The sequence below is a fragment of the Dermochelys coriacea genome, chromosome 15 (assembly GCF_009764565.3).
Source record: "Dermochelys coriacea isolate rDerCor1 chromosome 15, rDerCor1.pri.v4, whole genome shotgun sequence".
Taxonomy (NCBI): Eukaryota; Metazoa; Chordata; order Testudines; family Dermochelyidae; genus Dermochelys; species Dermochelys coriacea.
Genome location: NC_050082.1, coordinates 13,454,437 through 13,480,034, shown reverse-complemented (window position 1 = coordinate 13,480,034; position 25,598 = coordinate 13,454,437). Strand labels below are relative to the sequence as shown.

Below are 25,598 nucleotides of genomic sequence, written 5' to 3'. Positions count from 1 at the left end.
GCAGATACCCACTCTCAGCAGCACTGACCTGCCCTAGCAGGAGGGGTGACAGCTAGTGCTCAGGGGACGGGACTCGGAGCCGGGAACTTTGGTGTTCTAGTCCCAGCTCCTGCACTGACTCCTTGCAGGGCCTAGGCCAAGTTACATGATCTTCCTGGTTCCTGTTCCTCTGGGAGGTAACTCCACTGAGACAGCGGGTCCTATCCCTTACTGGAACAGCGCAGAGAGAGGGCGGGTGTGGGTAACAACCTTCCTGTCACTCGGTTAGCCAGTAGCAGGGGCACAGAGTCCCTTCCCTCTCATTCCGAGGTCCTCTGGCTCCTCCACAGCAAAGCAGCAGAGAAGCTCTGCTAACGCCATCTCTCCATTGGCGATCTTGGTAACCCTGCCGAAATCCCTCTGTTTCTCTCCCCTGTGTGAGAGCCTGGCCCAGCTCTGGGCACTCAGTGACTGATCCTGGTCTTGTTCGCTCTTTAAAGCTGTGCTCAGTGGCGGGGGACTCGTATCTTTGCTGTGGTGCCAGGGGGTGGCGTTGCACAGGTCCCAGCCCTGCTCACCCGGGGCCTGCTCACCTGGCGCTCAGACAGCTGGGAAGAGTGGGAGCGTGTGTGAGGGGGTGGCTTTGCGGTGGAGGAGGCAGCTGCTCCCAAACCCAGTGTGTCCTGGGGAAGGCAGAGCGGTCAACAGGGACCTCCTGTGTCTGGCTCCCTGCCATCTCCAGGGCAGATCAGTCCCCCTATTCTCACTGAGCAGCTCTCACCACTAAGGGGAAGTGTGCCTGTTGATTTCTAGACATCGCTGGCAGTAGAAGAGAACTGGTCTAAAAGTGGAAGTTTGGAGATCAGTGTCCAGCCTTGGCCAGTTACTAGGTGAGGGGAGTCCTTATTCCGGGGGACAACAAAAGAGGTGGCAGAGTTCAGAGCTGTAACAGAGCCAAGGGTGAGTCTAATTCTGGTTTCTCCCTGTAACAAGAATGAAGAGGAGATCCCATTGCTCCCTGCTTTGGATGCCTCTGGGTGAAATCTTGGGGTTTTGCCAGTGACTTCAATGGGGCCAGGATTCCCCCCCATTGAAGGAGGAGAAATTGCTCCCAGGGGTTACTAAGGAGACACACGTTGAGCCCAGGCTGCTGAGAAGGGTTTCAGGGCAGATGAAATAAGAAGCCTCCATTCCCAGCTCACAAAGGGCCCCACACAGTGTCACAGGAAGAATGAGAATAAATGTGTCCCTTTGACAACAGAGGTTTGTGTCTCACTTCCCCGTCTGACTGTGTCACTCTGAGCAGTGCTACTGTCACTGTCCCACCGCTCACAGTAATAATCAGCCTTGTCCTGCACCTGGACTCCAGTGATGGTTAATGTGGCCGTGTTACCAGGTTTGGCCCCAGAGCATCACTCCGGGATTCTGGAGGGTCTCTCACTGTCCTTGTATATGACGAGTACGGGGGCACGGCTAGGTTTCTGTTGGAACCATTGCACATACTGTTTGTCAATCTTTTCTCCTGTGCAGGTGAGTTGAGCAGTTTGCCCTGGAGACACAGACACTGCAGGCAGCTGGGTCAGCATGTATTGGGCGAGAGAACCTGCAAGAGGAGGAGAAAACATGGGGATAAAATTATGACGATTAAAACTCTGGGCCAGCAGCCAGGGGAAGCAATGGGAGAAATGGCTCTAAAATCAAAGTCCTCTTTGATTGAAAGACTGAGATAAGCCCCCCTCCCTTGCCATACCCGAGCTGTATGTGAGCAGCGTGAGGAGCAGAGGGGCCCAGGCCATGGTGGATCCAGACGAGCTCAGCTTCCTGAGGCAAACGGGTCTGTGGCGGGGACCCTCCAATTCTCTCTTAAACCCCTAGCGCTGGAGAATGGCCCCTTCATGCAAATCTGTTCCCTGCTCATTGGCTGTTGCTGGCACCTCCCTCCCCTCAGATACAGCTACTGACAGACCCAAGAATTGTTTTGTTTTCCGGTTGCAAGGAAAATGGAGCTCATCTGAGGGGCTCCCAAAGTGCTGTGTCTGCTCAGACCGTGTCTGCTCAGAGCACTCCCCCGCAGCGAGGAGTCTCCAACATTCCCCACTCGGCATTGCAAACCTAGCTGGGTTTCTTGCCATGACCCTGACCCACAATTTGTGTGGCCGCAAGAAACTCTGGCTGGCTTGAAGCTGTGTGTCCGATGGAACGGCTGCTGGCTGGTTAGGTGTCACTGGGAGATGTGGCTGCTGTAGACCGATGGCTTGAGGAGTGAGTGGCTGCTGCTGGGCTCTGGAGTTGTGCTCGATTGGGGTTGGGACTGACCAGGATGGGTGCGGCTGGGGGGCTCTGGGGTGCTATTGGAGCATGCTGCTAGGTGAGGCTCTGCTGGAAAGGGTGGGGCCGAGATCCTTCTGCACTGCACATTCCTGGAGGGGAGCCCCACTGAAACACAGTGAGGAACCAGCTGAGCAATGGGGACCATGAGGATCAAGGCAACTGGCTCCTGACTGCTCCCCTTTGAGTGGTACTTCCCTGCAGCAGGACAATGCGGGCAGGCTGAAGGTAACGCTTGCCCCCTCTGGGTTATAGCAGCCACTGGGTTTTGGTGATCTTGTCGTGACCCTCGCACCACTCCAAGCAAGACTGCCAGTCAGAGAACCCCTGCCCTCGAGACCAGGGAGCAGAGATGGAGTGGCTGGGAAGCTGGAATCCCAACAGTGGTCTCTAGGGTCCTTTGTCCAGCTCGGTAATGTGAGTGCTGTTGGGGAATAAAAAGCCCCAAAGCCCAGAGATCTCTCTAGCCCAGCAGTTTTTAGCCTGACTTGCTTTACACTGCCCTAGTACAGACTCTGAGCTCCAGTTCTGTGAAGGTGAAGAGCACCCCCTGTTGGTCAGTGCTGCTGTTACTAAAATTATTCTGGCCGGGGTTTTACAAAAGCTGTAGACCCTCCATGCTGAGCTCATCACAAACTGGGCCCCTACTCACTGTCTCTCACAGCCACAGGGAACATCACTGTACAATTGTTTGCAGCATTCATGTTGTTCCTTTTCAGGGTGTTCTTCTCTGTGCTGGGTGCACTGATCACGTCATCAGCCTGGTCACATCTTTGGAAGGGATTCCCCAAGGGTTTCAGAAGTTGCACCTGACTAGATTAAGACTAATGCAACCCAAGCTAGGGAAGTCACCTCCTCCTAGCTGGCTTGCTATTGTTGTCTCTTCCTGGGACACTAATGTTCTGTTCTGACTCCAGGGGCACCCCACTGTGAGCGGTAGCGGATACTGGGGCCGTGCAGGCCAGCTCTCCAGGGATAAGAGGGAAGGTCCTTGGGTGGATCAGTAACTGCTTAAAAGATAGGAAACAAAGAGTAGGAAAAAATGGTCAGTTTTCAGAGTGGAGAGAGGCAAATAGTGGAGTCCAGAAGGATCTGGGTAGGACCAGTGCTGTTCAACATCTTCATAATGGTCTGGAAAAGGAGTAATCAGTGAGGTGTCACAGGTTGCAGATGATACAAAACTATTCAAGATAACTTAGTCCAAAGCTCATTGCGAACAGTTACAAAGGGATCTCTCAAAACTGGGCGAATGGGCAACAAAATGGCAGATGAAATTCAATGTTGATGAATGCAAAGTAATTCACATTGGGAAAACATCATCCCAACTAAACATATAAAATGATGGGGTCATCGTTAGCTGTTACCACTCTAGAGAGAGATCTTGGAGTCATTGTGGATAGGTCTCTGAAAACATCTGCTCAATGTGCAGCTGCAGTCAAAAAAGTGAACAGTGTTCGGAATCATAGGAAAGGGATAGATAAGAAGACTGAAAATATCATAATGACACTATATAAAACTATGGTATGCCCAGACCTTGAATATTGTGTGCAGTTCTGGACACCCCATGTCAAAAAAGATGTTTTAGAATTGGAAAAGGTATTTGTTTAGCGTGTGCATAGTCGTCTAGCCAACTGATGGAATCTTCAGTGGCGTGATGCAGTTCTTCTGGGCCACCGCTGAACCTGGTCAGCAGCATTCATTGACAAGTGTGTCACCGTCTGTGTTGTGCCACAGCTGCACAAAGGGCTGCCACCAAAGCCCCAGCGATACTGGTCGGCTGCACAGAGACCTTGCCCGGTCCGGAACCTGTTCAACAGGGACCATTGGCGATGGGGTAGGTCACAACCGAGCAGGCAAATTGTGGGGTCGGCGACAAGGGGCTGGTTGGAGCACAAGCACCCGTTGACGAACCAGCCAGTTTGCAAAGAAGATTGTTGCGTGTCTTAACTTTAGCTGCTGTCTTCTTCAGGAGGAAATGATAACTTAGTGTGCGGTTGAAGGTCACACCTAGATAGACCGGTTCTACTTCATGCTTCACCTCCTGACCATTCAGATAAACATTCAGTTCTTGGGTTGCACTGGTGTGATGAAGATAGAACAAACTGGAGACTGTCAGCGAACTTTATCATGTCCTGGTTTAAGGTGCCATCAAGCTGGTGAAACGTCTGGGCTTGGCTACCGCAACAGATGTCATCTGCATAAATGAATCTTCGTGACTCTGTTGTTGGCAGGACATTGATGTGAGGATTGAACAGGGTTCACGAAAGCACAGAACCCTGGAATAACCCATTGCTCTGTCGTCTCCAAGCACTCGTCTTCTCCCCCATATGGCCTCTGAATTGCCTATCGCGGAGGAATAGTTAAATGACGTCTGTGACCCAAGGTAGCAGCACCTGTGATAGCACACTGGCCTGCCCGTGAAGGTATACCGTATCGTACCCTGGGGTTAGACTGATGAAAACAGTGCCTGTTTTCAAGTTTGTCTAGAAGCAGTTTTCAACAAATATGGTCAGTGCGAGTACTTGTTCGCATGTGCTATGGCCTCGGCAAAGGCCGGCTTGGTCAAGGCTCAAAATTCTCTCCACGTCGGGTAACGTGCGGTAGGACAAAGTGCTCCGGTGCCTTGAAGTACACCGACAGCAATGATAGGGGATGATAGCTTGATGCTGGACTCGGGTCCTTTCCAGGCTTTTGGAGGCCCATGACTTTTGCGGTGCACCATATCTTCTGTAACCTACCGTCACTGATGATCCTGGTGATGAATTTCACACACCAAAGCCAAGCACGGGGGCCAAGGTTTTTCAGGAATTCTGAAGATAGCTCGCAGCTTTTCCACACTTGATGCTACCTAGTGTCTGTTCCAGCTCTGTTACAGTAAATGGTTCTGGGCAGCTTCTGATCTGGTGTACATGTTTAAATCTATGCCATTCATTCCTCAGTTGTCTTCTCACCTGTTTCTCCAAAGGTGCTCTGGCCACTCTCAGTAGGTGTCGCCAGTAGGCGACTCCAACAATTGCATCTGGAGCAGGTAAAGCTCATCCTCTCAGTTGTCTCCTCCCATCTGGCTCGGCGAGCAGTGTCCAATGATTTGATCAGATGGTCAGTGGCGTCTGGGTCACCAGATGCCTCCTATTGCTTGTGCAAGGCAGCGTTCTCCTCCTCGAGACAGGGGATGTAGACTGGGGAGCAACCGCGTGGGATGGCTCCGCAGGCTGCTTTGTAGATAGCACCACAGAAGCGACGGTAGGTTCATTTACCAAGAGATGCCAGGCTGGTATTGTCACTACTCTCTTCTCCAGCGCTTCCTGATATTTTTCCCGGTCGGCCTTTCAGAATTTCCACTGCTTCTATTTGGAACTCTTGACACCTGGGAGCTGTATCCCAATATGGATCAAGTAGAAAGAGGAACCACAAAAATGTGGTTTGAGGTATGGATCAGAGTCCATCTGAGAAGAGATTAAAAAGACTGGGATGGTTCATCTTGGAGAAAACATGGGGGAGATGATGGAGGTCCATAAAATCATGACTGGTGCAGAGAGAGTCAATAAGGATGTGTTATTACCCTGTCCCATAGCAATAGAACCAGTCACCCAATGAAATTAATAGGCAGCAGGTTTAAAAGAAACCTAAGCGAGTACTTCTTCACACAATGCACAGTCAACCTGTGGGATTCATAGCCAGGGGATGTTGTGAAGGCCAAAAGAATAACTCTCTGAGTGGAAAAAGAAAAGGAGTACTTGTGGCACCTTAGAGACTAACAAATGTATTTGAGCATAAGCTTTCGTGAGCTACAGCTCACTTCATGGGATGCATTTGGTGGAAAATACAGTGGGGAGATTTATATACACACACACACAGAACATGAAACAATGAGTTTTATCATACACACTGTAAGGAGAGTGATCACTTAAGATGAGCCATCACCAGCGGGGGGGGGGGGGGGGGAGGGGAAACCTTTCATGGTGACAAGCCATCCGCAGCCTCAGAAACAACTCTGACATCAAAATCAAAAAGGCTGACAAAGGTGGTGCTGTCATCATCATGAATAGGTCGGAATATGAACAAGAGGCTACTAGGCAGCTCTCCAACACCACTTTCTTCAAGCCATTACCCTCTGATCCCACTGAGGGTTACCAAAAGAAACTATGGCATTTGCTCAAGAAACTCCCTGAAAAAGCACAAGAACAAATCCGCACAGACACACCCCTGGAACCCCGACCTGGGGTATTCTATCTGCTACCCAAGATCCATAAACCTGGAAATCCTGGACGCCCCATCATCTCGGGCATTGGCACCCTGACAGCAGGATTGTCTGGCTATGTAGACTCCCTCCTCAGACCCTACGTTACCAACACTCCCAGCTATCTTTGAGACACCACTGACTTCCTGAGGAAACTACAATCCATCGGTGATCTTCCTGAAAATACCATCCTAGCCACTATGGATGTAGAAGCCCTCGACACCAACATTCCACACAAAGATGGACTACAAGCCGTCAGGAACAGTATCCCTGATAATGTCTCAGCTAACCTGGTGGCTGAACTTTGTGAATTTGTCCTCACCCATAACTATTTCACATTTGGGGACAATGTATACCTTCAAATCAGCGGCACTGCGATGGGTACCTGCATGGCCCCTCAGTATGCCAACATTTTTATGGCTGACTTAGAACAACGCTTCCTCAGCTCTCATCCCCTAATGCCCCTACTGTACTTGCGCTACATTGATGATATCTTCACCATCTGGACCCATGGAAAAGAAGCCCTTGAGGAATTTCACCAGGATTTCAACAATTTCCATCCCACCATCAACCTCAGCCTGGACCAGTCCACACAAGAGATCCACTTCCTGGACACTACGGTGCTGGTCACATAAGCGATGGTCACATAAAAACCACCCTATATCGGAAACCTACTGACCGCTATGCCTACCTACATGCCTCTAGCTTTCATCCAGATCACACCACACGATCCATAGTCTACAGCCAAGCTCTACGATATAACCGCATTTGCTCCAACCCCTCAGACAGAGACAAACACCTACAAGATCTCTATCATGCATTCTTACAACTACAATACCAACCTACTGAAGTGAAGAAACAGATTGACAGAGCCAGAAGAGTACCCAGAAGTCACCTACTACAGGTCAGGCCCAACAAAGAAAATAACAGAACGCCACTAGCCATCACCTTCAGCCCCCAACTAAAACATCTCCAGTGCATCATCAAGGATCTACAACCTATCCTGAAGGATGACCCATCACTCTCACAGATCTTGGGAGACAGGCCAGTCCTTGCTTACAGACAGCCCCCAAACCTGAAGCAAATACTCACCAGCAACCACACAACAGAACCACTAACCCAGGAACCTATCCTTGCAACAAAGCCCCTTGCCAACTGTGTCCACATCTCTCTCTTCAGGGGATGCCATCACAGGGCCTAGTCAAATCAGCCACACCATCAGAGGCTCATTCACCTGCACATCTACCAATGTGATATATGCCATTATGTGCCAGCAATGCCCCTCTGCCATGTACATTGGTCAAACTGGACAGTCTCTACATAAAAGAATAAATGGACACAAATCAGACGTCAAGAATTATAACATTCAAAAACCAGTCGGAGAACACTTCAATCTCTCCGGTCACTCGATTACAGACCTGAGAGTGGCTATCCTTCAACAAAAAAACTTCAAAAACAGACTCCAGCAAGAGACTGCTGAATTGGAATTAATTTGCAAACTGGATACAATTAACTTAGGCTTGAATAGAGACTGGGAGTGGATGAGTCATTACACAAAGTAAAACTATTTCCCCATATTATTTCTCCCCCCACCCCACCCCCCCATTGTTCCTCAGACGTTCTTGTTAACTGCTGGAAATGGCCCACCTTGCTTGTCACCATGAAAGGTTTTCCTCTTTCTCCCCGCCTCCTGCTGGTGATGGCTCATCTTAAGTGATCACTCTCTCCTTACAGTGTGTATGATAAAACCCATTGTTTCATGTTCTCTGTGTGTGTGTATATAAATCTCCCCACTGTATTTTCCACTGAATGCATCCGATGAAATGAGCTGTAGCTCACGAAAGCTTATGCTCAAATAAATTTGTTACTCTAAGGTGCCACAAGTCCTCCTTTTCTTTTTGCGAATACAGACTAACACGGCTGCTACTCTGAAACCTATGAGTGGAAAGAGAACTTGGTAAGTTTGTGGAGGATAGGTCCATCAATGGCTAGATTGCCAGATGCTAGCACTGGACGAGCGGGGACAGATCACTCAGTAATTGCTTTGTTCTGTTCATTCTGTCTGAAGCTTCTGGCACTGGCCACTGTCGGAAGATAGGCTACTGGGACAGATGGACCATTGATCTGTCCCAGGGTGACCGTTCTTATGTTCTTAGAGGTGTCCACCTGGACCCCACCAGAGAGAGTCTGATGAGAGAACAGGGAAGACTAGGGAAGCGCTGGGCAACTGCTGAGAGTGGGGAAATGACCTTCGCTGTGAAGAACAACTGTTGCGTGATGCATTACAGGCAGAAACCAAACACGGCAGCTTGTGCGTTTTTGTTCCCCCACCACAGAACCTGGACCGGGGAAGGGGAGGGAGGAGTTTGTCTCACTTCCCCATCTGACCAAGTCACTGTAACAGGCACTGCTGTGCACCACAGCACCGTAATAACCAGCCTTGTCCTCTGCCCAGACCTCGGAGATGGTTAAATTGCCAGGCCATGGTGGTGGATCCAGACGAGCTCGGCTTCCTGAGGCAAATGGGTCCGTGGCTGGAACCCTCTGATTCTCTCTTAAGCCCCCAGAGCTGGAGAACGGCCCCTTCATACAAATCTGCCCCCTGCTCACTGGCTGCTGCTAGCACCTCCCTCCCTTCAGAGACAGCTACTGACAGACCCAAGAATTGTTTTGTTTCCCATTTGCAAGGAAAAATGAAGCTCAGCTTGGGGGTGAGGGGCTCCTGAAGTGCTGTGTCTGCTCAGACCATTACCGTTCAGAGCACTCCCCCTGGAGTGAGGAGTCTCCAATGTTGTTGGCTTGGCATTGCAAAGCTAGCTGGGTTTCTTGTCATGACCCTGACCCTCAGTCTTTTGCAGCTGCAAGAAACCCTGGCTGGTTTGGGGCTGTGTGTTCTTGGTGGGATGGGCGCTGGGACTTGCTGGTGGTGCAGGTTGTGCAGGTGTCTCTGAGAGCTGTGGCTGGTGTGGATTGGTGGCTTCTGGGATTCGCAGCTGCTGCCTGGGGCGTGGTGTTGGCGTGGGATTTGGGAGTGGACAATGTGGTGGCTGCTGGGTGGTGGACGTGCGGCTGGGTGCTTATGGTGCTCCTGGAAGATGCTGCTGAGGGATGTACTGCTGGAAAGGGGGTGGAGAGGGGCTGAAACCTTCTGCGCTGCACACTGCTCACGGGAAGCTCACTGAAAGATGGTGAGGAACCAGCTGAGGATACTGTGAGCAATGGGGCCCATGCTGAGCAAGGCAGCTGGCTCCTGATGGTTTTTCGTGGCTTTCCCTGCAGAAGGACCTGGTGTGGGCAGCGGGATGGGAATGTGGCAGCAGAAGAGGGAGAGAACTTCTGCTTCTCTCCCCTTCGCTTCCCCCTCCGGCTCAGAGCAGCCACTGGGTTTTGGTGATCTTGTCGTGACCCTCCAGCCGTTCCAAACCAGACGGCCAGTGTGAGCACCCCTGCTCCAGGGTGCGGGGAGCAGAGAGGGGACGGGGGTGGCTGGGGAGTGAGAATCTAAAGCAGTGTCCTCCAGGGTCACACTGGAAAGGGGAAAGTTGTTGGGGTATGAAAAGCCCCAAGCCCAGAGATGTCTCTGTCCCCGCAGTTTGTAGCCTGGCACCTGGACACTGCTGCACTCACCCAGACGCCCAGCTCCAGCACTGGATAGATGACGAGCTCCCCCGGGTGGTCAGTGTCGCTATTACTACGATCAGTCCTTCCAGCGTTTCACAAGAGCTCAGGGCCGGCATGCTGAGCTCATGGGAATGCTGCCCCCTACTGACTGTCTCACTGCTGCAGGGAACACTAGTGTACGGTTGTTTCCAATGTTCACGCTGTTCCTTTTCAGGGTGTTTGGGGCTGTTGGATGCGGGCTGAGGCTGGGGCAGGTGATGGGGTGGGTGCTGTTGGATGGGGATGGGTGTTGGGCCTGGGTACGGAGAAGAGACTGGATGGGGTGGGTGCTGTTGGATGGAGATGGCTGTTGGGGCCCCATGCTGCACCCAGCGGGGACTGCCAACAAACTCTCTTTTGGGGGTGAGATCCCCCATGGAGCACTCAATTCCTGCTCTGCACAACTCCAATGTGGCAGGTGCATGGTGAAAAGCCTCAGGAGAGCTGGTAACGGCATCGCTGCCGTATTCATCCTACTCCCCTGAGGATTTGATTCAGAAGTAGAGCAACTGATGGGCTGCTGAGGAACCTGGCCACCCTCCTGAGAGGCAGGGGTGTGTTCCCTCTCCCTTTCCTCAGGATCCCTGGGGTTCTCCTTAGCAATGCCTGCTTGGCCGAGGCAGGAGCCCACAGGAGACCTGTCTGCTGGGGGACTTTCCAACACTCCTCTGGGAGCAGAATGGGCTTCTCCACTCACGGGCGCACGGAGCCCTGTCTGCACAGTTGTGGAGCCTTTGCCAGGGGAGGGAAGACTCAGCCCTGACCTACCCCAGCACAGGGCTCTGCGTGTGGCCAGCAGACCTAGGCAGAGATGGCATCAGCCAGTGCCCCAAAACACAGAGTGGTCTGGTGGTGAGAACCTACACTAAGCAGCAGGTTCTCAGGGTCAAGATGAGTGGGTGGGTCACAGCTCTGGAGCTACTGTTTCAGGCTCTCTGCAGACTCAGGAAGGTATGGGGGACACTGCAGTCATGCTTCAAGCTTTTCCAATCAACCCGTGAGGACTGGCTATAATTTCTCGTGATGAAGGCCGAGATTCTGATCTCATCCCAGGAGTCATGGAGCCAGGCACTGGGCACATAGACAGTGCCTGTGCCTCAATCCGGCTCTCATCCCACTACAGGGTCTGAGGAGCTGATATGCAGTGTGCAGGACACGTATTTGTGTGATATGCTACAGGCAGAGACCAAACCTAGCAGCCTGAGGCACCAGGCTGGAAGCTGGGAAAACAATGGAGAATCCGGTGAACGCCACGGTACCCGTCCCCGGCCGCTAGTGACGCAGTTTGTTCATTGACTCCAGCAGCATTTTCAGTGTGTCTTGAACCCGCTCCCCTGTTCTCACCTGTGCACCACGTCCTCAGCAGGAGGATGAGGGGAGCCCAGAGCATGGGGAGGAGATTTCAGGCCCTGGGGAGAAATAGAGTCACATGCGCTGAGATTGCCTGACGGTATCTGCCCCTGATATTGTTCCTTCTGGGGGAGGCGCGCAGAAGCTTCACCTTTATGCTAATCTGATCCTGTCTCGTTGGTCCTCAAGATCACAGGGAAAGGGCCGTGTGTGAAGGGGGTGGGAGGCATCCATTGGTGAGGGCCTTTAGCCATCTAAGGCCCTGTTTCAGTCAGTTCCCCTGGAGCAAGTCAGCGGCCTGCAGACAGGGTTTACACACAGCACAGCTTGGTGGTGGCAGGAACTGAGCTGTCCCACACAGGGCAGGGAAGTCACAATGGGCTGATGTCACTGACGCTTCAGAACACCCCAAAGGCCTCCTCCAGTGAGACGGATACATGGTAACGGCAGTAGCTGTCTAGGACTCATGATGCTTCATGTGAACCTGCACAGACACCACTGCAAATGATCCTTGGCTCTTCTGAATACTGGTCTGTGCCTTGAGGCGAACTATTAAGGAACCCCCATCTGTCTCAAGCGGTCATTTCGCATGGTTTCAATCTCTGCTGATCCTATGGCTCAGCTCTGTGCTATCTGCATTGCTGGGCAGGCAGGGAAGGTCTGTGGGGTATCAGTGGTTGTGGTGGGGTGTATGTTGCGCAGGAAAGCAGCACTCTTCAGTCTGGGGCTGAATAAAGAGGTTTGCAGAAGTGATTGTGAAGTTGTTGTTAACCACATTCGATCTCCATCCCAGAATGGCCCCACCAGGGAGCAGAGAGGGGCAGGTAGCCACCAGCAGCAGCACTGAGCCTGCACCAGCAGGAGGGGTGAGAGGCAGCGCTCAGGGGACAGGACTTGGAGCTGGGAACTCCGCAAGTCTGGTCCCAGCTACTGCACCGAGTGGACAGTGATAGTTTCGGAAGTACCAGACGTGCATTCTGGGACTTCTTGTTTTAAGCTGGGATCAGTGAACCCAGCCCAGTGCATTCACACTGCCTCCCTCACCCTGGTGTCAGGGCTGCACTAACTAACCTTTGCCCTTGCTCATGGCTCTGAGAGTTTGGCGCAGCTCTGTGTGGTCAGAGCCCTCCTGCTCCTGTGCGCTTCACCTCAGAAATCAGCCCTTTGACATTCCCGTTAGTCAGAGACTGAGGCTCTTCTCCTTCCTGCTGGTAGCACGTGGGGGCTTTTCACAGGTCTCAGCCCCGGCTCGCAAGCAGGCTGTTGGGCAGGGTCTCCGGAGGCTGGGAGGGGTCTCAGAGTTCTCCAGGCTGCAGGACACGGATGCCCCCAAGGCCCGTGGGGATGGAGAGCAGGGAAAAGTGAGCTCTCGCTGCCAGCTCCAGGAGCCTGACACTCAAGTGATTTTCTCCAGTGCCAGGGTCCATCCCGCATTCCCACTGCAGGGCAGAGAGTGTGTGTGTGTGTGTAGAGAAAGCTGTGAGGAGAAGAGAACGTGTTTGACTTTGGCAGGAGAAGTTTGGAGAACAGTGTCCAGCCCTGGACTGTTACCAGGTGAGGGGCGTCCTCATGCCCGGGGGTATCATAGGAGAGGTGAGGTGAGAGACTGACATGGAGCCAGGCACTGGGTGCGAGTCCAGTTTGTCCCTTTAACAGGAATGGGGACGAGATCCCCTCGCTCTCTGAATTGTCCTTTAGAGCTCTGTGCATTGGGTGAGATTGTTCACAAGGGTTATGAGGGAGACACGGCATGGTCCCAGGCTCTGCCTGGAAGGATTTCTGGGTAGATTAAATATGATATCTGCTTCCCCACCTCTGAAATGGCCCCTCTGGCTCTCACAGGACGAATTCTATTAAATGTTCCCCTTTGATGAGGAGAGGTTTGTGTCTCACTTCTCCATCTGGCTGTGTCACTGTGAGCAGCGCCACTGTCCCACACCTGACAGTAATAATCAGCCTCGTCCTGCACCTGGACTCCAGTGATGGTTAACGTGGCCGTGTTACCGGAGTTGGCCCCGGAGAATCGCTCCGGGATTCCGGAGGGTCTGCTGCTACTTTGATAGATAAGCTGTAGCGGGGCGCTGCCGGGTTTCTGTTGGTACCACTGCACATACTTGCTACCAATGTTGCTTCCCGAACAGGTCAGTTGAGCTTTTTGTCCTGGAGACACAAACACTGAAGGCGGCTGAGTCAGCACGTACTGGGCGAGAGAACCTGAGACAGGAGGAGAAAACATGGGGATAAAATCAATAATTCAAGAGCTAACACACCACAGGCCATGCAGGAACCTGAGGAAGAGAAAATCCCCTGAATAAGGAGATGGAGAAAAACTCTCCCGCTTATAATACCTGAGCAGTAAGTGAGCAGTGTAAGGAGCAGAGGGGCCCAGGCCATGGTGGGGAATCCAGACGAGCTCCACTTCCTGAGGCAAACGGGTCTGTGGCCAAGACCCTCCGATCCTCTCTTAAACCTCTAGAGCTGGAGAACGGCCCCTTCATGCAAATCAGCTCCCTGCTCACTGGCTGCTGCTGCCTTTCACTCCCCAAGAGCAAAGGGCCCCAGGGGAGAGCCTTTCTGCATAAATCCCCTCAGACACCTATTGGGGAAAGGACTGCTTTGCTCTTCATCAGCAAGAAGAGGTGAGCAGGTCCCAATGGATTTGGTCTGCTCAGCACGTCAAGTGCAGACTCCTCTCCCCAGAAGTCTCCAATTTTATCTGCCTGAGACCTCAAATTAAACTGTGGTTTCTTCTCAAGCTCCCAGGCCACAATTTTTTTCAGAGTCATGCCACCGTTTTCGGTCATTGCAGGAAGAAATGCTGGCCAGTTTTGGGGTGATCATTTCTGGTGTGCTGGATGGGGTGGGTGCTGTTGGGTGGGGGCTGGTGTTGGGGCTAGTTATGGAGTGGGTGCTGGATGGGTGGGTGCTGTTGGATGGGGACTGGAATTGGGCTAGTTTCAGAGTGGGGGGCTGGATGAGGGCAGTTGATATTTGCAGACCTTACATCAATCCCTGGTTTGCAGGACAGTCCCGATATGACGCACAAACTCCCTATTCCACGGGACTGGCTGTGCTTGGCTCCTCACTCTGGGAACTGCAACCTGGCCCGTAGTGAGCGGGTCACAGGCCTGCTCAGGTCTGGCCCGGCCGCCCCACGGGAATGAGTGAGGAGCTGCTGGTTCATCTTTTCTTTCTCCCTTTAAGCCGTCGTGCCAAGTGTGATGCCCTGTTTATTTCTGGCAGCCCTCGCACAGCGTCCTTTGTGAGTGTTCCTGGGCTCGAGGTGGAGGGGTCTAGTGCTGGGCGCGCTGACAGCCCCTGCCTCTGAGCGTGTGGCACACGCACCTTACCCAACATCTAGGGCTGTTGCACACCACCACTCACAGCCACTCCCTGCAGTGGGGTCGGCTCCCACGGATTACTATTGCCCCCAGTGGCCAGCGTCGCACTGGCCATGATCACGTCCCTGACTCTCCAGGGCTGTAGGGAACATCGCTACCCTGTCCCTTCCAGCATTCAGCCTCTTCCTTTCAGGATGTCCTTCTCCACACTAACCAGCTGATCAGGCCCTCAGCCCTCAGCTTAGTCACGTTGGGCAGAGATCAGTCAGTTATTCGGGCAGCTGCAGCCCCCTGGATGAAGATTAAGACATTCTAGAGCTGGGCAGCCACCGGGGTGCGGCTACATGAATCTAACTCTGTGAGACACAGACAGACCCGTCCGCAGGGGAAGGAGCAGGGAGGCAGAACCACCCCGGGCTCCTGCACGGCGCTTTACCCCGCGCTTTTGAACATTGCCGGACAGAGTAGAAATTGACCATTACCACCTTAGAGCCCCTACACCGAGAGTGCCGAGGAACCATAAATCTCCACAGAGTTCAGGTGTAATAACAATATCCTGGAAGAGCGTCTTTGCCTTTCGATGCCCTGGGCATTCACCCCACTCCCCTGAGGAGTTGGTTGAGAAGTAGAGCAGCTGATGGGCTGCTGAGGAACCTGGCCACCTCCTGAGAGGCAGGGGTGTCCTCTCTCCCTTTCCTCAGGAACCCTGCAGTTCTCAGTAGCAATGCCTGCTTGTCCGGGGCAGGAGCCCACAGGAGAGCTGTCTGCTAGGGACTTTCCAACACTCCTCTGGGAGCAGAATGGGCCTCTCCACTCGCAGGAGCATGGAGCCCTGTCTGCACAGCAGTGGAGCCTGTGCCAGGGGAGGAGAGACTCAGCCCTTGCCCAGCCCAGCACAGGACTCCGTGTGTGGCCAGCACCCCAGCAGAGCTATGCTGAAATCGCATCAGCCAAGACCCCAAAAGACAGAATCGCCCCGGGATTCTGGAGGGTCTCTCACTGTCCTTGCATATAACGAGTAGGTGGGGGGTCAAGGCCAGGTTTCTTCTGATACTACTGCAAATACTATTTGTCAAGCTCTTCTCCTGTGCAGGTGTGGGGGTTGGGGGGAGTGTGTGACAGGATGCGTGTGTCTGTGTGTGTGAGCGGGAGAGGGAGAGAGACAGAGGCAGTGTGTGCTGGGGAAGAGCGAGTGTGTCAGCATGCTGTCTCGTAAGTTCGAACAGCAGCTGGCCCAGAAACACCATGAGACTCTTCCCCTCTATGCCAGATGCACCAGGTATGAGGCAGGCAGGTTCAACCAGGCAGGATCTAAGTATAAAGAGGCTCAGTGTGGGGGCATCCAGGTGTCGGGTGAGAGGATTCTGTGTGGGACAATCTGGGTGCAGGCAGCCTGTGGCAGGATCTGGATGCACAGGGGCTCTGGGAGGGGTGGGGTCCAAGTGCAGGGGCAATGGGACTCTGCAGGGGCTTCCAGGTGAAGGTGGTTGGGGATCAATGGAGGGGTCTGGGCATGGGGGTCTCAGTGGGGGAGTGTGGGTGCAGTTAGTTGGGGGGGTCAGTGGCATGGGGGTCTGGATGTGGAAGCTCAAGGTGATGCAAGGGGGTGGAGCTCATAAGGGTTGGGGTTTGAGTGCAGGGAGGTCAGTGGGGGTGCAGGGGTGGAGGTCTGGAGGCAGGGGGTCTGGGTGCAGGGGGGCTCCAGATGCAGGGGTTGAGGTTCAGTGGGGTGGGGTTTGGGTATGGAGTGCTAGGTGAGTTTTAGGTGCACGGGGTGAGGCTTGGTGTGGGTGTCTGAATATGGGAGGTCCAGATGCATGGGAGTTGGGTGGATGGGGGAGCAGCTCCCTGTACAGTGTCCCCTCCCTCTGCAGCTGAGGAGTGATGGGGGCAGGAAGCAGGGGAGGGTTGCAACTGGGGAAGGTTTTTGGGGGGTGAGACTGACATAGCCCCACACTCCTTGCAGGGGAAGAGGAAGTCCCTTCCTCTCCTGCCTCCAGCCCAGGTGGGACTAGCAGCTGATCCTGGTTCAGGGTTGGAGCTACTGGCCGGGGTATCGCCAGCCCTGTGGTGATTTACTTCTCCATCGGCTGCTCTGGGTACCTGAAATGATGTACCTGTGCCGCTAGGGAGCGGTGCGCGACTGCTCTTGCAGCGTCCCTTTGCTTCCCTGCTGGAAAGTCATTTTTCTGCAGGGAAGCAAAGAAATCTGTGGGAGACGAGAATTCTGTGTTTACGCAGTGGTGCAGAATTCCCCCACCATTCTACAGCTTGTGGACGATCAGCTGCCCCTAGTGGTCAATGTCACACACACTCTGATGACATTCCTCTGCATGGCTGTAGAGAAGCATCACGATACAGTCATTGTAGCACACAGGCCGTTCTTTCTGCTCTGCTTCTCTGTGCCATCCACACCATCAACTTGGAGATCAGTGTCCAGCCTTGGACTATTACCAGTTGAGGGGTGTCCTCATTCCGGGGGACAACAGAAGAGGTGGCAGAGTTCAGAGCTGTAACAAAGCCAGGAGCGGGTCTAATTCTTGTTTCTCCCTGTAAGAAGAATGAGGAGGAAATCCCATTGCTCCCTGCATCAGCCTTTGGCTTTGCAAGCGTCGGGGTGAAATCTTGGCCTCTCTGAAGTCACGGGGATTTTGCCAGTGACTTCAATGGAGCCAGGATTCTCCCGCATGCAGGGAGGTGAGATGGCTCCCAGGGGTTACTAAGAAGACATACTGTGACCCCAGGCTGCTGAGAAGGGTTTCTGGGCAGATAAAATAAGAAGCCTCCATTCCCACCTTGGAAATGGCCCCTCATGCTGTCACAGGAAGAATGAGAATAAATGTGTCCCTTAGACAACAGAGGTTTGTGTCTCACTTCCCCGTTTGACTGTGTCACTGGGAGCAGAGCTGCTGTCACTGTCCCACCGCTCACAGTAATAATCAGCCTCGTCCTGCACCTGGACTCCAGTGATGGTTAACGTGGCCGTGTTACCGGAGCTGGCCCCGGAGAATCGCTCCGGGATTCCGGAAGGTCTCTCACTGTCCTTGTATATGACGAGTACGGGGGCACGGCCAGGTTTCTGTTGAAACCACTGCACATACTGTTTGTCAATCTTTTCTCCTGTGCAGGTGAGTTGAGCATTTTGCCCTGGAGACACAGACACTGCAGGCGGCTGGGTCAGCACATACTGGGCAAGAGAACCTGCAATAGGAGGAGAAAACATGGGGATAAAATCATGATGCTTAAAGCTCTCTGCAGGCAGCCTGGGGAACCAGTGGGAGAAATGGCTCTAAAATCAAAGACCCTCTTTGATTGAAAGATTGAGATAACCCCCCTCCCTCGCCACACCTGAGCAGTAAGTGAGCAGCGTGAGGAACACAGGGGCCCAGGCCATGGTGGTGGATCCAGATGAGCTCGGCTTCCTGAGGCAAAAGGGTGCGTGGCTGGAACCCTCCAATTCTCTCTTAAGCCCCCAGAACTGGAGAACGGCCCCTTCATGCAAATCTTCCCCCTGCTCGCTGGCTGCTGCTGGCACCTCCCTCCCCTCAGAGACAGCTACTGACAGACCCAAGAATTGTTTTGTTTCCCATTTGCAAGGAAAAATATAGCTTAACATGGGGGTGAGGGGCTCCTGAAGTGCTGTGTCTGCTCAGACCGTTACCATTCAGAGCACTCCCCCTGGAGTGAGGAGTCTCCAATGTTGTTGGCTTGGCATTGCAAAGCTAGCTGGGTTTCTTGTCATGACCCTGACCCTCAGTCTTTTGCAGCTGCAAGAAACCCTGGCTGGTTTGGGGCTGTGTGTCCTTGGTGGGATGGGCGCTGGGACTTGCTGGTGGTGCAGGTTGTGCAGGTGTCTCTGAGAGCTGTGGCTGGTGTGGATTGGTGGCTTCTGGGATTCGCAGCTGCTGCCTGGGGCGTGGTGTTGGCGTGGGATTTGGGAGTGGACAATGTGGTGGCTGCTGGGTGGTGGACGTGCGGCTGGGTGCTTATGGTGCTCCTGGAAGATGCTGCTGAGGGATGTACTGCTGGAAAGGGGGAGGGGAGGGGCTGAAACCTTCTGCGCTGCACACTGCTCACGGGAAGCTCACTGAAAGATGGTGAGGAACCAGCTGAGGATACTGTGAGCAATGGGGCCCATGCTGAGCAAGGCAGCTGGCTCCTGATGGTTTTTCGTGGCTTTCCCTGCAGAAGGACCTGGTGTGGGCAGTGGGATGGGAATGTGGCAGCAGAAGAGGGAGAGAACTTCTGCTTCTCTCCCCTTCGCTTCCCCCTCCGGCTCAGAGCAGCCACTGGGTTTTGGTGATCTTGTCGTGACCCTCCAGCCATTCCAAACCAGACGGCCAGTGTGAGCACCCCTGCTCCAGGGTGCGGGGAGCAGAGAGGGGAGGGGGTAGCTGGGGAGTGAGAATCTAAAGCACAGTGTCCTCCAGGGTCACACTGGAAAGGGGAAAGTTGTTGGGGTATGAAAAGCCCCAAGCCCAGAGATGTCTCTGTCCCCGCAGTTTGTAGCCTGGCACCTGGACACTGCTGCACTCACCCAGACGCCCAGCTCCAGCACTGGATAGATGACGAGCTCCCCCGGGTGGTCAGTGTCGCTATTACTAGGATCAGTCCTTCCAGTGTTTCACAAGAGCTCAGGGCCGGCATGCTGAGCTCTTGGGAATGCTGCCCCCTACTGACTGTCTCACTGCTGCAGGGAACACCAGTGTACAGTTGTTTGCAATGTTCACGCTGTTCCTTGTCAGGGTGTTTGTTCTTCTCTGCACTGATCACGTCACATCTGTGGAAGGGATTACCCCGGCACTTAGGCAGTTGCACCTGCCTTGATGAGGATTGACCCAGCCCAAGAGATGGAAGCCACCCTCTGGCTGGGTGGGGCAAAGGCCAGGTCTGATGGCTGGAGGCCTCCTAGCTCTGGAGATGTAAATGGGGATTTTGTATGAGGCTTAACCAGAGCTGCAAGCTCCCCCTGCCTGGAGGGGATGGGGACACTTAGACCCTCTCAGGACAGAGGCCAGGTCCTGCAGGGGATGGAGGAAGGAGTGAGGGAAAAGCTGTTCACGCAAAGCACGGAGGGAGCCGAGAAGAATTGTCCTCCCCCTGCCTCATGAGCTGAGATAGAAGGAGGGAGAAGGGCAGAGATGTTCCACCCAGTTTCCCACAGAGACGGCGGGAAAAGAGCACAGGAAGACTGGTGAGGAGCTGCATTGCCCCTGCAAAGTGAGCAAGAGAAACAGGGTGTAATAACCATACAGCTAAGGGAAAAGGAGTACTTGTGGCACCTTAGAGACTAACAAATTTATTAGAGCATAAGCTTTCGTGAGCTACAGCTCACTTCATCGGATGCATCGGATGCATTCGTGAGCTGTAGCTCACGAAAGCTTATGCTCTAATAAATTTGTTAGTCTCTAAGGTGCCACAAGTACTCCTTTTCTTTTTGCGAATACAGACTAACACGGCTGCTACTATGAAACCATACAGCTAAGGGTAGCCTAGAATTCCTCCTAACCTGTAAGGGGTTAAGAAGCTCAAGCAACCTGGTTGGCACCTGACCAAAAGGACCAATGGGGAAAGAAGATACTTTCAAATCTTGCAGGGGGGGAAGAGGGGGGAGAAGGCTTTGTTTGTGTGTTGTCTTGAGAAGCATCAATTCAGAAAACTCCTTCTCCTATAAACCATCCTAAAAGTCTCTCATTACAAAAATTGTAAGTAAAAGCCAGGCAAGGCGTGTTAGATTATCTCTTGTTTTGCTTGTGAATTTTTCCTTTGCTGGAGAGAGGTTTATTCCTGTTTTTTGTAACTTTGAAACTAAGCCTAGAGGAAGTTCTGCTGTGTTTTTGAATCTTTTGTTACCCTGTAAAGTTATTTTCCATCCTGATTTTACAGAGGTGATTTTTACCTTTTTTAAAAAATAAAATCCTCCTTTTAATAACCTGACTGATTTCTCTATTGTTCTAAGACCCAGGGATTTGGGTCTGTGATCACTTTGTAACCAAGTTAGGATATTATTCTCAAGCCTCCCCAGGAAAAAGGGTGCAAGGGCTTTGGGGGATATTTTGGGGGAATAGGAACTCCAAGTGGTCCTTTCCCTGATTCTTTGTTAAATCACTCGGTGGTGGCAGACAACCATCCAAGGGCAAAGAATCTTTCATGTGGGTCCCCACATCTGTACCCTAGAGTTCAGAGTGGGGAGGGAACCCTAACACAGGGCAAGAACGAATCCTCAGAGTGGGGATGGAGCTTCTCTATGAAGATCAAATATTGGTGTGATGTGTTAGAGGGAGAGACCAAACACGGCAGCTCATGCAATTCTCTGCTGGGCCCAGGCTGGGGGAGGGGAAGTTTTTGTCTCAATTCCCCTCCTGACTGTGTCACCATGACAAGCATCACTGTGCCATATAATACAGTAATAATCAGCATCATCCTCTGTGAGAGCCCTGGAGATGGTCAAATAGCTGGTGTTACTGGCCGTGTCTTTGGAAGCAGAGAAGTGAGCAGGGACCCCAGAGCCCTGGTACTTGTCAGAATCTGACTTGTATCTTTCAGAGTAGCAGCCGTGTTAGTCTGTATTCGCAAAAAGAAAAGGAGTACTTGTGGCACCTTAGAGATTTGTATCGGAGCAGATATCGTGGAGAATTCCCAGGTTGCTGCTGGTACTAGTGTATGTCATAGTCACTGATGCTGTTCCCACTGCTGACGGTGCAGGAGAGTTTCACGGTGTTTCCTGGGGACACTGACACTGAAAGCGGCTAAGTCACCACCGGCTGGGAACTGGACCCTGGAAAATATTGTAGAGACCTGTCAACTCCCCGCTGCCAATCCCTGGTTGCTATTGACACGGTTTGTACAGTGGCCTCAGCAGCAACTTTAAAGTGTATGTAACCCGCTTTCCCTGTTCTCACCTGTGCCCCATGTCCCCAGCAGGAGGATGAGAGGAGCCCAGAGCATGGTGAGGAGATTTCAGGCTTTTGGGAGAAAAACAACCAGATCCACTGAGAAGGCCTGACAGTATCTACCCCTTAAATGGATCCTCCTGGGGGAGAAGCTTCCAAGCTCCATCTTTATGCTAATCTGCTCTTATTTGACTGGTCCTTATGGTCACAGGTAGAGATGCCATGTGGGAGGAGAGATGAGTTACAGCCAATAAAATGAAAAGGAGTACTTGTGGCACCTTAGAGACTAACAATAGTCTAAGGTGCCACAAGTCCTCCTTTTCTTTTTGCGAATACAGACTAACACGGCTGCTACTCTGAAACCAGCCAATAAAATGAAAGCATGTTGTGTTTATGTTAACAGTGTCCCCAAACAGCCAACAGATCTTCGCTGACCGTTTCTTGGAAGTCACACCCATGCAGGATGCAGCAGAATGGTTTTGAGGCACTGAGTACTCAAACACAGCTGAAGTGAGTTTGCAAAACCTTTGAGCCTCCCCCAAGCCCATCTTGGATGGAAACCCTCCGGCTAAAGCTGATCCCAGGGCAGATTGAAGTGATGGTGACTGGGGGAGGGGTGGCTCTGAAGTACTTGTGCTGCCCATGTTGCTCTGCTTAGCTGGGGGCACTGGCCTGTGGACTGTATCTCCGTGCTCCACCAGACATTTCTTTACTGTATCCTAGCCAGACGCTGCCCTAGGTTGAACCATGGGCACATTCTCTCCTCCAGAACCTTATGAATGAAGTGCTGCCCCTTGCAGTAAATGGCACCTTCACTTGGAGCCCTTACAGGGCATCTGAGCACTTGAGACATGGTGGTTGTTAAGTGAGTGAGCCCCTCTGGGGAATCTATGGGGCCACTGAATTATTAACCTACTGTGCAATTCTTTGCAATCAAATATGCCTAGAATACCACCTTTGGGCATGTGTCCATGTTATTTAATAGCACAAACAATTAACTGGCTGAAATGAAATTCATTACACTGAGATATACCCCCGCACACAGCACACTTTGGGCAAAAGTACAGAGTAGAGCCTTGCTTTGTGACTCAGGATCTGTAGGACCAACAAGGGCAGTGTATGCCAGCATTGAAGATTCCCCACTGAAAGCATGGTGACAGAGGGTGTCTCTGAGGCAACATACTGTGACCCCAGGCTGCCTGGAATCAGTACTGGGCTGAGTTAAGAGGAAATCCCTTTCCCCCCCCCAAATGGCCCCTCACCATCATAAGAATGATATAAAATGTTCCCTTTCATAAGGGGAGGTTTGTGTCTCACTTCCCCGTCTGACTGTGTCACCGTGAGACTGAGCACTTGTGCTGTCATACACCTGACAGTAATAATCAGCCTCGTCCTGCACCTGGACTCCAGTGATGGTTAACGTGGCCGTGTTACCGGAGTTGGTCCCGAAGAATCGCTCCGGGATTCCGGAGGGTCTGCTGCTACTTTGATAGATAAGCTGTAGCGGGGCGCTGCCGGGTTTCTGTTGGTACCACTGCACATACTTGCTACCAATGTTGCTTCCCGAACTGGTCAGTTGAGCTTTTTGCCCTGGAGACACAGACACTGAAGGCGGCTGAGTCAGCACGTATTGGTCCAGAGAACCTGAGACAGGAGGAGAGAACAGAGGGGCATAAAATCAGTCATTCATTGTGAAGTTAAAGCTCTGGGCCAGCAGCCTGGGAACCACACAGAGAAGAGTCTCTAAAAGCAAAGACCCCCTTTGACTAAGACAGACAAACCCTTCCCCATGCAGCACCTGACAAGTACGTGATCAGCGCGAGGAGCAGAGGGGCCCAGGCCATGGTGGGAATCCAGATGAGCTCGGCTTCCTGAGGCAAATGGGTCTGTGGCTGGGACGCTCCCATTCCCTCTTAAACCCCCAGTGCTGGAGAACGGCCCCTTCATGCAAATCTGCCCCCTGCTCATTGGCAGCTGCTGCCTGTCACACCCCTTCACTGGGGTGGGAAAGGGTTGTTTTGTTTTCCATTTACAGGGAGAAAATAAAAAGTCTCCTGGCGAGGTGCCCTCCATGTGCACAGGCTGCTCCGGCAGTTCCTTCTCGGAGCTCTCTCCCCTGGAGCAGGGTGTCCACACTGTATCGGCAGCAGACCCCAACACTAGCTGGTTCTTGCCATGACCCCAACCCACAATCCTTCTCAGTCACATCCCGCAATCCTCTGGGGGTCACAACCACAAACCAGGGCTGGTTGGAGGGTGAGAGTCTGTGGGGTGACTGCTGCTGGTGGGGCTTGTGGAAGAGCCGGCTGCTGGTGGGGGCAGTTGGTCACTGGGGTGAGCACAGCTGGGCTTGGTGGGTGGTTTGGGGCTGGCTGGCTGGGGGAGTTGGTTTGGTCCAACGGGCAGGTGAGCAGAGGACCTACCAGGGCTGCTGGCATAGGGGGTAGTAGTGGTGTTTTTTTCCTCTTTCCCCAGCCCTGCTCCTCAAGTGAAAGCCCATTCAAGATGGTGAAGAGCTGTGTGTGTGGATCAAGCCAGCTCGCTCCTCCCAGCCTTTAAGGGGTGCTATCCTGGAGCACAGCACGGTGCAGGTGGAGGCAGGGAGGTGTGAGCAGGTGCAGTGCAGGGCAGGCAACAGCAGCAGGAGTAGCAAGGAGCCGAGTGTCTCCTCCTCTCTCTCTAGCAGTCAATTTATTTTGTCACGACCCCCATTCCCTACTCCAATTTCTCTTTGAGAACCTTGGCTGCAGAGAGGGGAGGTGGAAAACAGGGAGCTGGACTCCCCGGCAGAATGTCCCCTGGAGTAGTTTATTCATATTATACGGAAGTTGGGGCAGCTTTGTCCTACTAGACTGGGAGTCAAGAGAGCTGGGTTCTAATCTTGGCTCTGCTACTGACCTGCTTCATCACCTTGGGTAGGTCACTTCACCTCTGGGTGCCTCTGCTTCCTCTTCCTCTCTCTCGTCTATTTCGATTCTAAACTCTTCTTAGCAGAGACTCTCTCACTCTGTGTTTGAACAGCACTGAGCATCCTGGGGCGCTGAGCTTGATGCACAATACAACTAATAAATAATTAGAGCTGGCTGAAAATTTTCCAACGGGCTGTTTTTCCACCGGGAAAGGCTCTTCCATCAAAATGGAAACTTTCTGCAGAATGTGTGGCTTCGCACCGAAATTCTGTTGAGGCGAAAGATCAAAGCAAAACATTTCAATAATGTCAAAACCTTGGGCGTCCACCTTTTTCTAAGGGGATGGTTTGATTTTTTGTTTGACAATGACATGTTTTCCTAATTTCATTTGAGATTAGAATAGTAAGTCTAAAATGTCAAAATAAAAACATAAAATTTTGATTTTATTGAAACAAAATATTTCAATTGACCCAAAATGGGTTTTTTTTGAAAAAAATTTCTCTCAGGACATTTTAAAATTCAGTGTTTCATTCTCATGTAGAACAAAACCAGATTTTGAACTTTGTGGGCTTACCCATGCATTAGACATTCTGGGGCCTACAAAGTTCCATCAGTAATCGCAATATTCGGGTGAGAGTTAGTAGTGGAATAAAAAGAACATCATACCCAGAAACCTCTTGATCCCACCTGCTGTAAGCTAATACCCTACAGACTGGAGAAATGCACTGTAGGGTTGGTGAACGTATTTTGTACTAAAACTTTTCTCATTTTAAAAAATGGCCTTTAAAACATTTGTGAGAAAAACTTATTGGCATTATCTAAGTATTCTGATTTTTAACATTTTCTGCACTATTTATTAGTGACATTTTTTATTGAATGAATCTCGCTCAGAATTTCC

The 25,598-nt window shown here is 52.2% G+C and overlaps 3 protein-coding genes across 36 annotated transcripts in view; all 3 read right to left on the bottom strand.

The window, feature by feature from the left end:
• LOC122456746 (immunoglobulin lambda-1 light chain-like) overlaps nucleotides 1-23,713 on the bottom strand; it is a 58,820-nt gene extending 35,107 nt beyond the window's left edge. The window contains exons 1-2 of the mRNA XM_043497764.1: nucleotides 23,590-23,713; nucleotides 23,136-23,435 (exon numbers count right to left, since the gene is read on the bottom strand). Of these exons, the coding sequence (XP_043353699.1) occupies nucleotides 23,136-23,435; nucleotides 23,590-23,698 (409 nt within the window). The 5' untranslated portion in view covers nucleotides 23,699-23,713. The remainder of the gene's footprint in view (nucleotides 1-23,135; nucleotides 23,436-23,589) is intronic.
• LOC119843929 (immunoglobulin lambda-1 light chain-like) overlaps nucleotides 1-25,598 on the bottom strand; it is a 258,916-nt gene that overhangs the window by 49,876 nt on the left and 183,442 nt on the right. Inside the window, exon 5 of one of the 27 annotated variants that reach the window (XM_043497751.1) lies at nucleotides 1,287-1,325. The exons of 25 other annotated variants lie outside the window; for them this stretch is intronic. In XM_043497751.1, coding sequence (XP_043353686.1) covers nucleotides 1,287-1,325 — 39 coding nt within the window. Of the gene's footprint in view, nucleotides 1-1,286; nucleotides 1,326-11,551; nucleotides 11,613-25,598 lie in introns of those variants that run through there. One more of the 27 variants, XM_043497730.1, reaches the window with a different exon arrangement.
• LOC119843930 (immunoglobulin lambda-1 light chain-like) overlaps nucleotides 1-25,598 on the bottom strand; it is a 236,188-nt gene that overhangs the window by 42,038 nt on the left and 168,552 nt on the right. Inside the window, exon 2 of one of the 8 annotated variants that reach the window (XM_043497762.1) lies at nucleotides 13,477-13,771. The exons of 6 other annotated variants lie outside the window; for them this stretch is intronic. In XM_043497762.1, coding sequence (XP_043353697.1) covers nucleotides 13,477-13,771 — 295 coding nt within the window. The remainder of the gene's footprint in view (nucleotides 1-13,476; nucleotides 13,772-25,598) is intronic. One more of the 8 variants, XM_043497763.1, reaches the window with a different exon arrangement.